At 43.6% G+C, this 14,727-nt stretch overlaps 1 protein-coding gene across 2 annotated transcripts in view; it reads right to left on the reverse strand.

Annotated features, from left to right (window-relative positions):
• The window catches only part of TGFBR3 (transforming growth factor beta receptor 3), a 295,682-nt gene that overhangs the window by 93,969 nt on the left and 186,986 nt on the right, over window positions 1–14,727 (reverse strand). For both annotated transcript variants that reach the window (XM_075322319.1, XM_075322318.1), the window contains exons 5-7: window positions 8,405–8,588; window positions 7,765–7,930; window positions 4,036–4,183 (exon numbers count right to left, since the gene is read on the reverse strand). In XM_075322319.1, the coding sequence (XP_075178434.1) occupies window positions 4,036–4,183; window positions 7,765–7,930; window positions 8,405–8,588 (498 nt within the window). The remainder of the gene's footprint in view (window positions 1–4,035; window positions 4,184–7,764; window positions 7,931–8,404; window positions 8,589–14,727) is intronic.

The raw sequence follows: 14,727 nt of genomic DNA on the forward strand, positions 1-14,727 counted from the left end.
TATTCATCAAAAAAAACCCACTTACTTACTGTTTGGATGTATGAGGTAATATACTGGGTGTTTTGACAGTTAGTCTGGATATATATCAGGTGGCCTATAGCAACTAATCACAGCTCTGCTTCTATTTTGTTACAGGTCATTAATAGGCTCTCTTGTTGGTTGCTATAGGCATCGAAGGACATTCTTAAGCCGGCGTTACACGCTACGATTTATTTGACGATATGTCGGCGGGGTCACGGTTTCCGTGACGCACATCCGGCATAGTTAGCGACGTCGTTGCGTGTGACACCTACGTGCGACTCCGAACGATCGCAAATAGGTTGAAAATCGCTGATCGCTAACACGTTGTTCATTTTCAAAATATTGTTCATCGTTTGGAACGCAGCAGACATATTGGTACATTTCACACCCTGCCAACGACGAACAACATCCACACGACCGCCTTGGTCGAACAATGTAGCGCTGAACGATTTTGCGTTGCTTGTGCGATCGTTACGTGTCACCGCTAATAAACGACCTATGTGCGATCTTGGCAAATCGTAACTACGATCTGGGCGTGTCACATCGCTCATGAGATCGTTAGATAAATCATAGCATGTAAAGCGGCCTTTAGTATAAGACAGTTTATGTGTCAGTTAGTATGATTTCGGTGGTAGGAAAGAAAAAGTGAGAGATACAGAGAGAGAGAGGGATAATGGGAGAGAGGGAGGGTGGCAGAGTGGGAGAGAGGGAGGGTGGGAGAGAGGGAGAGTTGCAGAGTCAGAGAGAGGGAGAGAGGGAGGGTGGGAGAGAGGGAGAGTGGGAGAGTGGGAGAGATGGAGAGTGGGAGAGTGGGAGAGAGAAACTAAGGGCGGCTTTGCACATTGCAACATCGCACGTGCGATGTCGGTGGGGTCAAATCGAAAGTGACGCACATCCGGCGTCACTTTCGACATCGTTGTGTGTAAATCCTAGATGATACGATTAACAAGTGCAAAAGCGTCGTTATCGTATCATCGGTGCAGGCTCCGACTTTTTCATAATTACGCTGCCGCGACAGGTACGATGCTGTTCCTCGTTCCTGCGGCAGCACACATTGCTGTGTGTAAAGGCGCAGGAGCGAGGAACATCTCCTTACCTGCCGCCGGTGGCTATACGGAAGGAAGGAGGTGGGCGGGATGTTTACATCCTGTTCATCTCCGCCCCTCTGCCACTATTGGCCGCCTGCCGTGTGACGTCGCTATGACGCCGCATGACCCGCCCCCTTAGGAAGGAGGCGGGTCGCCGGCCAGAGCGACGGTCGCAGGGCAGGTGAGTGCATGTGAAGCTGGCGTAGCGATAATTTTCGCTACGCCAGCTATCACAAGATATTGTACCTGCGACGGGGGCGGGGACTATCGCGTGCGACATCGCATCGGCTTGCGATGTCGCAACGTGCAAAGCCCGCCTTAATTACTATCCCAAGCAACGCCTGGTCTTACAGCTAGTAAAAGAATATTCAAAAAGTATCTGAAGTGGATTTCGAAGTACATTCACTTTGAAATCCACATTAAAAAATCTAAATGCGAACATAACCCTATGACACAACAGAAACTTATTCTCAGATCCATTTGTAAGTTTTTTAATTATGTCAATTTTGATAAAGTCTGGGTGTCCACTACAATAGCAGCCATTATACCTCTAACAACTTTAGCTTTCCTATATAGCTAATCTGTCTATATGTCCTTCATTCCTGCAAAACTAAACAGATTGAAAATTGGTGACAATGCCATAGGCACTACAATGGTAGCCATACTGCTCCTGGTAAGTTGTCCAAACCAATACACATAACTAAAAAACATATATAATTTTTAGAATTTTGTTACAGAGGACCTTTCACCAGTTTTAGAAAGTTGGTGCCACATCATGAGTTATTATTTTCCGTAACCTTCAATGTGGACAACTATCTCTGCCGTGTTATCTACTGTAGACTAATATCTATTGGGCATTACCGGAGGATTAGGAGTCCTTTGGCAATCTACATAATATATGGAAACTTCTCACTTTTCTAAGATCAAATCAATTAGCTGCAATGATAAGCAATAAAGAACTAGGATTTATAAGCTACATTTAGAAAACTATAAATAAGTTCATCTACAGATACGACCACACTTCGGATTAGATAAGTCCTTGGAGGTGCCAGAATGTGTGTTATTGTAAGTGAAATGCTAGAAATCTGTCAACAAGCATGGCAAAAAGAAGCTGCGTTCTTATGGGGAGATGGCGTATGGAACATATAATGCTTGTTGTTCACGTTAGCAATCTCTTGAAAAATTATGGTTTACTTTCCAGAGTGTTTTCTGGAGCAAATATGGAGAATGATTTCATGTACACCATAGGAAGGCTGTAAAACGGATATATTTTGATATCTGTATTACCATGGCAAAATTAAATATTTAAAGTAAATCAAAGATTAGGAAGGGGCGTAGCTAAGGTGGGGTGGTAACTGTTACATGTACTCTTGGTATTGAATATCAGGGGGGCACCAATAAGTTGCATTGTTTAGGACAGAGTATTTAAGTACAGACTAGGAGCAGTAAACTCAACTTTTTTGCCTGGGTGAAAGAAATCCTAGCTAGCGTGTAAGTACTAAAAATGTTGTCTTCTGTGCAATCCTCCAATCCAAATAACCTGTTATTAAACTTATTATTGCAAGGAGCTATACTATATGGGCTTTCATAAAATAACCAGAGCAGAGGACACCTAAGATTAGTTATTTGCTCTGGGGGATCCAGTATGTATCTTCAACAAACCCCCATCACGCTCGGACAAGGGGATGTCCAGCGCATGACGCAACATCGAGGCACAACAGGGATGGAAAGGGAGAGAAAAGCCCTGATGATACAGAGCAGGGGTCAGGCACCTCCTGACACTAACCTGTGTCTGAACCCTGAGCTTCTCCAACGTCCGTATACGAATCCTTTCCCTCAACGCCGTCACGTTACTAGTCCTTATCTGTCCCTCCATTCACCCTGCCTAGTGCAAAGGCCAGTGAGTACACGAGACTTCACCTCTACAATAGTCCGACATGGGAATTTAGAGAAAAAGGATATACTTCAACTTCAAAGCCTCAGCCAGACACCAGGGCTGCAGGCAACATAGCTCCAGCAGCTAAAAGAAGCTTCCTTCCTCCAAGGATATCAGTTCAGAATGAATCTCTAATACTGGCATCAGGTGATGGAACATGTGACTATTTAAGGCGAAGGGGAGTAGGCACATTCTGGCTGCACCGGAGATTGGAGTAACAAAGAAGTACCAGCAAGAAAAAGGTCATTAAAGGGGTTTTCCCATGTCCAAGATCCTATGCCAATATGTTGTAGGCGTAATAATAATAGTAGTATTAGCTTATACCTCGAATTAGAAAATGCGGTATCGTTCTCCTGATATAGCCATGGCTCTTACCTCATGTACAGGGCATTGCAACTTTGCCATCTATTGTTATGACCATGAGCAACTAACTGTCACCATATGAGATGACGTAACCATGGATACCTAACCTGCAATGCCCTGCACATGAGGTAAGAGACATAGCTAACCAGGAGAACTACACTACATTTCTAATTGGAGGAATATTATTATCATACCTACTACATATTGGGATAGGATCTTGGAGATGGAAATAACCCTTTAACCTTGCTGCACCAAAACAAAGCAAATACGTTTCAGAGTTTTCCAAGGTAATGTGAGACGTAGATTGCTAACCCAAAAACAGGAGACCCTCGTGACAACACCCCATTGATTTGAATGTGATTTATGTAATGCCCTATTTGACCTGTGGGGACACTGTAGAAGAATTTAAAACTTGCTGCCGAATTCCCCAGCTATCATTAGTAGTCGAGGTAGTAGAGTTCCCTAAAAGCAGCTTGTTATTGGAGGATTTCTCCTAAGAAAAATAAAATAAATAAAAAATAAAGGGTGAACCCCTCTTAAGTATTGAAACTGCAGGATTAGGCTAAAAATAATCTAATGATAATACATCAATTATTATTACAATTATGATAGTAGCAAGAAACATACCACGATTTCCAGTTTGCCGTGGATATTATTCGTCCTGATAACCCAGTTGACTGATTTTTGACACTTGAGGATAAGGACAAGATTCTTGACAAGAATGGCATCAGGAAGGCGTGGACTGATGTCAATGATTATGTCGACCTGAAATGAACTATATAAGGAAAATAAAGTCAGATAGAAAGAGGAATGTCTTCCTACTTTCAGTTCAAAGTATTGAGATACAGCATCTGCTCAACCAATTAAATATTTAGATTGTCGCCAAAGAGCGAACATGTGCAAACCAGATGCTTCTACCAAAACCTGAACACATTTAATATACTGATTGAGTGACATGAAATTGGGATGAAAAAATACTTGAGAAAAGTCTGGAGCTAAGGTGTGAAATGGTTAATGATGATGATTCCGAATGTGAGTGAAAAGTTCCACCGCCGGTCACAAGGTTGGAAGTTCAAAGACGAGTAGAGTTAAAAAGGTGTTGTATAAAAAGTGGGCTACGCAAGAAATATACCGTATTTTTTGGTTTATAAGACGCATTGGATTATAAGACGCACCCCAAATTCAGAGCAAAAAAAGGTGAAAAAAATGGGGTCCAACTTATAATCCGATGATGTTTTACCAGAGGGGATGGCAGCAGTGGTGGAATGGAGTCACATGAGGCAGGGGCGATAGGTGTCCCAGAATCTGTTGGCTTTGCTGGTGCAGCTGTGCTGGGGCTGTGGCGGCAACTAGGGCAGCTATGCCGGGGCTCAGGCTGTGGCGGCTGGGGCAGCTGTGCTGGATCTCGGGCTGTGGCGGTAAGGGTTACAAAGAAATGGCACCTGGAGACAGCGCAGATTGAGATCTCAGCTCAATGGCAAGCTGAGATTTCATCTGCGCAAGCGACACCTCTTGGCGCAATTTTCCTTAAGTCCAGTACTGGGAGCTCAATGGACCAGAGGCGGCGCATACGCAGATGTGAGCTTGAGCTGAGAGCTCCATCTGCGTTAACTCCGGATGGCATTATTTGAAGTCCTAACTGCTCGCCCTGCAGCACCAGCCCAGCTGCCGCAGACCCTGCCCAGCTGCCCCAGCACAAGCCACCGCAGACCCCGCACAGCCGCCGCAGCATTCTCCCGGCCTCCTGCGATCCCTTTCCACCACACTCAGTAAGCTACATTTAGGTTTTTGAGAGGAAAAGTGCATCTTTTAACCCGAAAAATATGGTGACTTGATACATGCCTTAGAGTGTTATAGAGGGAGTGGATTATTTTTGGACTTTACTTATTTTTTTTTTTTTACAAGGATTACTTAGTAGGTTGGTTAACATCCACCCATTTACATTCACAGATAACATTTAATTATCATCATAATTGGTAATTACAGAGTAAGCCTTGGTGGCAAAAGCATTTTTTTTTATTTGGAAACAGCTGTAATGAATCTTATTCAGCTCTACTGGAACTTTGAAGACTTGGCATCCAGAATTGTCATTACATCCAGAGATAGTTTAGTTTTAATCTATGGTAACTTGAAAAAAAATTGAGGGGATCTTATTCAAAGCAGAGAAAAACCAAAAAGATTTTAATAGTAGAGACTAAAAATATACTGTGTGTTTCATGTACCAAAGTGACCAGCTGCCTCGTACCTCCGATTTCACATTCAATGGCAATTAGAGCTTGGCAATGTAACATTCTAGAAACAGAAAACAGATGTTGTGTGCAGGCGATCTCGATGCCATCTATTCATGATTTTAAGTTACACCGCACCAAAAATAGACTGTATCTATTATTAATACCAGTCTGATAAAAAATCTGTATCACTTAACACAATATGATTTCTATTCACATGATTTGATTTTGATATTATTAGCAGACTTGTATGCGATTTTAGTCTTTATTTACATCACATTTTTACTTTATGCTTATGTAAAACCCCGATTTTTACCACTTTATGCCATACTATACCATATAATTCATGGTTTATTTCTTGCAGAGGCCAATTGTATAGGAATGGACGGATAACTACACTTTCCTATACAGTAAAAAACGTATGTTAACATATTTGAGCCTGATAATGTCAAGGCTGTGTCATGGGTGTTAGACAGTCCTGTGGTGTCCTGGTATAGAAAGTCACTGCGCAAACTGCTCCCTGACCTTCTATTATTGTTGCTTGATGTATATGGTATCATATGTAACTCCTCTGCTTCGGGTTCATCCATGTCCCTTTAGGACCCTGCGGAGTTCCTTACACTTTCAGCTGTTTCCATCAGCACTTCTGGCTGTGTCCTTAAATTCCCTCATTTCCTTTTGGTCTATGCTGGTGATCGATCTAACAACCTACAGATCCTGAATATAAGCATTTGGTGTGCAATCATCTGAAGTAACTTTGTGTCATTTTGCAGTCCCTCTCCCTGTATCTTCTTGGAGAAAAGTTGTTTATTTTCCCTTGTTTGTTATCGTTGTGTGTCCTTTAGCTCCTAGTGGGGTTGACTAAGAGCTCATACCATCAACTCCCTAACCAGGGGCCCAGATCAGGGTCAGGCTAGGGCCAGGTATCCTGCTCGGCGCACAGGTGCAGAACCTATCTAGGGCTGTGAGGGAAGCCTGGGCCCAGAGGTAGGCTTGGTCAGGGATCACTATCTCCCCCTTCCTCCGAAACGGGGTCTCCCTTCCCTTTCGCCATTTGCTGGGTACTTCCCCCATACCTAGCATGACAGGTAAAGGCAAAAAGGGGACTTGGGTAAATGAAGGACTATGGATATGTTTAACATACATTTTGTGGAACGCTTCACACGCAAATGACAAACAAAGATAAGATGCAATATGAACAGGTCTATGGTAAGCAGAAGGATTTATTTTCCATATCATTTGGAATTCTGCCCACTTGCCCCTTTACACAAATAGAATATCCACCCTTGGAATTGCAATAGGCAATCCTGGTGCTGGTACATAGTCAATGTACAGATTAATGATTGAAATATTAAGCACTCTTACTAGTAAAACAGGAATGGTTAAAGTGCCATATAATTTTGGAACCAATATAACTAGAGGTGAATGAAACCATGAAAGTTAGATTTGGTAGGTTCAGCCGTAGTTTAGATAAAGTTCGGTTTGGGTCCCGGACTTGAGCTGACCCACAATGGAAGTCACTGATTGGGTAGTTTGGGTCTCTGCTCACATGCAGCCAGCCATAAACCGATCACTTACGGGGTTGGGTGGGCAGGGTTTTACCCCTTTTTGTTGTTTGGTGCACACTGCACCTGATCATGCTGTTGTTACCCCCAGTGTGAGCTGTTCAAACACTGCAAGCGGCTCACACTGAGCTGAGCACCGAGTTGAGCACTGAGTGTACCCAAGCAAAGTGATGCTCACAAGAGTCGTTTGCATACATAAAGCATCCGAATTCTGGTTTTCTTTGTAAAGTCTGTGTTTAGTATGAACAACGAACGCCAAACCTTGGGTTCGCTCATCTCTTAATATGACTCCTCCAGAAGACTTTTCCAATTTTTTTATTGGCCAAGCTATAAAACATCCATGAACACTAATTAAAAATAACCCCAAAAGTTAGACACAAGCAGCTTTTTTTAAGTGCACATCTCCAGGCCACCAACATCAGAGTGCATTGGCCAACAGGTCCCATCTCTGCATGCAGTATGTCATCTGTGCCTCAATGGCTTCACGGGACCCAGGCTTTATATATGAACATAAATAGGTCACCTCCAATACATGAATAAGGCAGGACTCTGCTATTTTTTACCTGTATGGTTTGGCACTTGGAGAATCCAATTCTATGATGTAAACCAATCTATTTTCTTCTTCTCCTAACTCACAGGCCTCGACAGACTGAGGTTCCAAATAACGTCCAAGATAATTCAGAGAAATGAAGTTTTTCTGAATGTTACACGTTGCGGGTAAAGTATTATCTAAAACACAACATTGACATTTCAGTTTAGATAGGTTGCGAATCCCTGACTTTTTACCTATGTGAAATAAAATCCGCAATAAACTATGAAGCCACCGGATCACGATTTAAGGCGAAACTTATCAACTGGTGCAAATGTAAAAATGGATTTCCATAATTTTCAATCTGATATTTCCTGATATAAATATCAAAGCTTAAATCCGATTGGCTGCTATAGGAAAATAATCATCCTTTTATTTGTTGTAGTTACACTTTTTTATAAAGTTTAGTTATTTTGGCAGATACTATTCTTTACTTTTTAATTACAATCTGGGACAAAGGAAAAAGCAAAATGCAATGTAACACTAAGTATTGGACCATAGCGTTCCTCTTTAGAGTAACTTGGGTCTGTCTACCCACTTTTGACCGATTCAAGTGGCACAAGTACAAATGTTATAGTAACACTTAGTAGTAATACTAATAATAAATCTCATACCTTCACCCACTTTGATGTCAATATAATTGGTCATTTTCATTTCTGTAAATGATGTGACAGCCCCGTAATTCGTCGTGGTCCATTGTAGCAGGGCCTCATTTTCGGAAGGAAGGAGCTTTACTTCTGTCTGTGTGTTCAGTGAGAGGCTGCCTGCCTCATATTGTACTGTAGAGTCTTGAGATACCTGGTGAGACAATTAATCAAGATTTAGATTTGATAACCAACAGAACCTGATCATAAAATGCTGCCCAACTGCCTAATAAATCTATTATCAGGAAATTTTAATCCTTAAAGGAAATCTTTCCGAAAGATTTCTCACTTCCTCTCCCAAATTTTATGTGCATGTATCTCTTTGAAAGACAAGTCCAGTAATAACTGTACATAGCCAGTCCGTTCCTCCAGAGAAATTAGCATTGTAATTGATACGTAAATGAGGCTGAAGTAGATCTGAACTATAGTAGATCTGAAGCCTCTGTCACTCCAGCTCTATTCTTCGCCAAGCACCCCTCTTCAAACTGGACTGATGGCTCGTTTGCCTGAAGTCAAACAGCATATAGGCTGTCAGTTCAGCAGGATGAGACATTGGTAGGTGGGGAATAGAGGTGGAGTGACAGAGGCTTCAGATCTACCATGTCCATTTGCATATCAATTTAAAGTGAACCTGTCAGGTCCCATATGCCTTATAACCTAGCAGCAGGGACATGTGTGGGCTAACAATCCAAGCCTAACCATCCCTGTCTCATACTATTGTGTAAAAGCAAAGTAAAAAAAGGGTTTATAACTTACGTATTCCCTATGCTAATAAGCATTGGGACTAGTCGCAAGGATGTTGCTTCATCCCGACTAGTCTGCCCTCTTTCATTGGCATCACGCCCCTGTGGGCATAATACCATGATTTTCATGAGCTTACGTCACCGCCGGCTAATGTAACTCTTGCGCAATTATAGCAAACAGACCACACTAATATAAACAATTTCAAATGGTTTGACGTGACACTTGGGTGCCTCCCACCTCCCCTAAATGTGCCTGGAGTTGTGTGACAATCATGATCCCATTCTGAAGGGCATTGTTCACAATGAAGCAGTCATCAATGTAGAATGTGACCAAAGGACATCCACCTCTCTGCCTTTCTGTGACTCTTCCAGTCTCTCTTTACAACCTACTGATGACACGCTGTGACACTCTAAGCTCCGTGACCACTTCCGTCTGAGAACATCCTGCTTGAAGCCTCACAATGGGTATAGTCGATCAATTGTTGCATGTGGTCTTGATCTCATGATGTCAAAATGTGAACAGCATGATGAGGACAACTGTTTAAATACCAAATTTAATTGAACGCAAAAACTGTGTTCGGCGATTCATGGATCAAACACCTGTTGTGTATTTTGCCATTAAGGTCCTTGTTAGAAAACAGCAAATTCTGCAAAAAGTACTGAAACATTGACCAGTTGAAAGTGTGCATTCAAGAGTTTAGAGAAGGCCACATTAAGATCACCTAAAAAGGTCAGAGGGGATTTTAGGATCATCCTGAAATTTCACACAAAAGCCAACTATCCCTGACATTTTGTGAGCACTATATACAGCTCTGGAAAAAATTAAGAGACCACTGCACATTTTTATAAAAATCAGCCTCTCTACATGTCTGGCAGCCATTCTATTCCAGTGTCAGTTGAATTCCAACTAGAGTACAGACCAGAGGCAAAGGGCGAAAGCGACTCTCCACTGACCAGAATGACCGTCATCTTATTCAAATGTCACTCAGCAACCGCAGGATGACATCAAGTAACCTACGAAAGGAATGGCAAATGCGAGCTGGGGTGAAGTGCATGGCAAGAACAGTTCGTAACCGGCTCCTAGAGGCAGGGCTCAAGTCATGTAAAGCTAGAAAAAAGCCTTTCATTAATGAGAAGCAAAGGATAGCCAGGCGAAAGTTTGCCAAAGACCAAAAGGATTGGACCATAGAGGACTGGAGTAAGGTAATCTTCTCTGATGAGTCTAATTTTCAGCTTTGCCCAACACCTGGTCGTCTAATGGTTAGACAGAGACCTGGGGAGGCGTACAAGCCACAGTATCTTGCACGCACTGTGAAATTTGGTGCAGGAATGGTGATGATCTGGGGATGCTTTAGCAAGGCTGGAATTCGGCAGATTAAACTTTGAAAAGGATGTACGAATCAAGCCGCATACAAGGTTATCCTAGAAAAACAGTTGCTTCCTTCTGCTCAGGCAATGTTCCCCAACACTGAGGACTGGTTTTTCCAGCAGGACAATGCGCCATGCCACACAGCTAGGTCAATCAATGTGTGGATGAAGGACCACCACATCAAAACCCTGTCATGGCCAGCCCAATCTCCAGATCTGAACCCCATTGAAAACCTCTGGAATGTAATCAAGAGGAAGATGGATACTCACAAGCCATCAAGTATACCATAACAACACATATGACACTTGCTAACTGTCCCAAATTAAATTTTGCTGGGACAGATCACCACAAACTGGGCCGTAACAGTGGCATGGGTTAAGTCCATAACATGGCTGTGGCTAGGTGCTTTCGAACGTGGCTTGATATTCCAAATTTTGTCTTGAGAATGTTGCACATATAAGTAATTTGACAATTATAAAGTCTAGCAGCAGAGCTGGGGCTACAATAATAGCTGAGGGATCACATTAATTCCGTATTCAGCTTCTGAACTCCTGCTCTGCAGATGTGGACAGCTACGATATCTCAGAAAGCACATCATTGTATGGTTTAGATTAGAGTGAATTATAAAGTGGATGAATTTCACAAAAGCAGCAGATTCCATGCTTTCTATCCAAGAACAGGCGAGATAGACGGCTCTCATATGCACCTACACAGCTCGCTGACAAGAGATGTGTCTACGTTAATTTCCACCTTGAAATGAACGAGAGGGAGCCCTTCTTTTGTGGTTTGTGATGCCCTTTTGTTTAGTTCTCGTCTATATACAATGACCGGTGCACACACCTTGGCAGATTTCCGGACACATTATAATTAAACAAAGGTTGCTATAAAAAGTCTTCTCTGATACAAGAAATGTTATAATAAGGGCCATTAGGGCATAAGCTTTATTATCGATCACCATAAACTATAGAGAATAAATGGATACAAATACAAACTCTTAGGCTGTATACATTCCGCCATTTCCGGAGTGGCTTGGGGGGGTCTAAATTGACATGAAATGCACATAACGTGTGTGATTGGGGTTTCCAAAATCCTATGCACATGAAATAGAAATAAGTGGCATGCTACTTATTTCTTACAGAAAAACAGGGGGCTGGCCCCGTTGTTGTTGTTGGCTAAAATCTAGATCTTCCATTGACAGAAAGTTCCACTGAAATGGGTTGCTAACTACCTGCCTGTTCTGCCGGATGCTAAATCAGAGCGGTCATGCTCCTGCCGGCGATTCTCTGGTTTCCGGTGACATCACGTCAACAGAGAAGCTTCTTCTCTTCAGCTCTGCTTTGTTGATGGGGTGGGACTGCCGATGCCCTGTTGATTGACAACTGGCTCCCTGCAGTTAGGTAGCAGGAAGCAAGTTGTCAATCAGCATGATGTTGGCAGTCAAGCCCTGTTGACAGAGCAGCCCAGAAGAGAAAGAGCTGCTTTGTTGATGCGAGGTCAAATAAAGCAGAAAAGTCACTGAAAGAATGTATTTCATTAAAAATTTCATTAAAAATGTTGCATCATTCTATAGCCTCTGTGTTGCACTTTCTAAAGTTGGCTACAGAATGAATTAGAGCATTATTCCCATTTCCAAGATCCCATCCCAATATGTAGTAGAAGTAATAATATTAGCAAATACCTCAAATTATAGAAATATAGTATAGTTCACCTGATATAGCCATGTCTCTTACTTCATGTGCAGGGCATTACAGCTTAGGTATCCATGGATACGACCACAAGCAACTAACTGTCACTATATGAGTGGTCGTAACTGTGGCGCCCTGGACAAGCCAGGTCGTCACAGGTACTGCAACAACACACCCCACACCCCGGTCAGGCACACCAAAGTCAGACAAAAATCCTTGTTGCCTCCCTCCAGGGGCTGATGTCCACACCAGGGGGTGGAGCCAGGCGGTTGACCCCACCGAGGAGTTCACAGTCCTGGAGGTGGGAAAAGGAAGTCAGATCAGATCAGTTAGGGAGTTGAAGAGTGAAGTGGTAGTAGAGGAGATTGACCGTGTCCGGGTGCATGGCCCGGGCACATACAGCAAGGTTGGCAGACGGTGGTGACCGTCTGCAGGCGAGGCTGATTGACGTGAACCGTAAGGACCGGGGACAGGCGGTGGCCCGCCGGTACCGGATTGGGGAGCGAAGAGAAGCCAGCACCATTCGGCAGGGCCTACGGACCCCGACCAGGCTTGGAGTCGCCGTAAAACCGGTCAAATCCGTTAGCGAAGGGAACCTCCGGGGTTTCCCAGCTGCCAAGACCCGATTGAAGGCAACCGCTCAAACCGTGAAGGGAAATACAGTCACCGCCAAGGCTACAGTTCCCAGGGCCAGAGCCTGCGGGCAAAAGGGGCTCCCTCAGCATCCATCCAAGCTGGGGAGCGGGTTACCGGTGGGAAGCCACCAGAACCGAGAACTTAACACAGGTGCAGGGAAAGGCAGTCACCGCCAACCTACCGGGAGAAGAACCACCGCAGCCGTCTGTGGGACCCGTCCATCCAGCCGTTTGTTTTACCGGAGACTTTGCATTCATCACTGGCTGAGTGAGTACCACCGTGCCGTGCGGCACCGCGCTGCCCCCGTGACCCTGCACCTCACCAGGCCCCGTAACCCACCTGCCATTCCTCCCTCACCGGGCCCCGGGACAACCAAACCCCCTACCCATGGAGGGGAAAAACAACATCCAAGCTGCTCCCTGTCATCGCTCCCGGGATCCCCGTCCAGAGCAGCGGTGGTGTCACAACCTCACCACAACCGTGGGTGGCGTCACGGACAATAAATCCCCAAAACCATTCCCCTTTTCACTCACGGGCGAGGAGCACCGCTCGAGTCCCCGGATCCGGCCCACCGCTCAAGCCACCGAGCAGCAAGCGAAGCAGCAGCAGTGCCGGACCCGAGCGTGGTGAGCGCAGCGCACCCTCCCCGCCCGCAACATAACCATAGATACTTAAGCTGCAATGCCCTGCACATGAGGGAAGAGACATGGCTATATCAGAAAAACTATACTACATTTCTAATTGGAGGTATTTCCTAATACAGTATTATTATTAGTACACCTGGGATAGGATCTTGGAGATGGGAATACCCCTTTAACTCAGAATCTAAATCTATCAGTGATATTTTGTCTGTCCTTTTCTGAGCCCTTCTCAGCCTACATATAACCACAAACAATATTGATATTGAGAGGGTCAATAATCATCTCAGATAAGGACAGATAAGACAGTCAGCAACTCCCCGTCAGGAGATGTTGATTGATAAATTCTCAGTCAAGTCATTTTGCGGCCAGCAACGTGCAGGAAACAGAATGTAAAAGTAAAATAGTGCAAAATTATTAACAAAATAAAATTTCATAAATGATTTTAGCGCAAAATAAATGCATTTAAATGAAGAAACTCTGCACCCAAAAGGTGTCCCTATCCTTTAAATCCTTATATTTTCAATAAAAATTCAATTCTTAGGCTTTTTTATTTTTAATTCTGCACTGTAAAATTCCTCTGTTAATCCTCCTAGAAATTTATGAATAAACTGACAATAGGATTTGGATTGAGTCCCTGTTAACTCTCACCTTGTCCAATCAGTGACAAAGGGAATGGTAATTATGTGAAATAGTGGCAGTAGAGCTGAGTAATACAGAATAAAACTTTTTATCCTTTAATTTATCTTGCCCGTTGAGGCCATATTAAGTAAAGTTTAGGTTATAATTAATGTTATACTTCAAATGCGTGTGAACAAAAATTTGTCTCTGGGGGCGTGTGCTTCTACCCCTGCATGAGGCTGACCAATCATAGGCAAAAGACGTCATGTAGGGGAAAAAGACCACGCCCTCCTCACCTCACTGATCCGTAGAGATTTATGAGAGCTTAGTTATGTATCATTCATTACAAACCCTTCAAGATCCATCAATCTCTCAAAAATGCAGCTCAGAAGACAGTAGCGCATAGCTCCTGTCTAAACATGTAGATAGATTTAAGTAGGGATGCAGTTGAAAGCAGACTGTTTGCTTTATACTGCATCCGTACCCCCTTCTGTGTGCTTACTGAGGCAGGCGCTATGTACTTTTGTCTCCTGAATCAGCATCTCTTGGGGCATTTTTGAGGGATAGGTGGTGGTTTCAGGACCTGACCCACCACCGATCT

The sequence above is a fragment of the Anomaloglossus baeobatrachus genome, chromosome 8, assembly GCF_048569485.1.
Source record: "Anomaloglossus baeobatrachus isolate aAnoBae1 chromosome 8, aAnoBae1.hap1, whole genome shotgun sequence".
In the NCBI taxonomy this organism is placed as follows: domain Eukaryota; kingdom Metazoa; phylum Chordata; class Amphibia; order Anura; family Aromobatidae; genus Anomaloglossus; species Anomaloglossus baeobatrachus.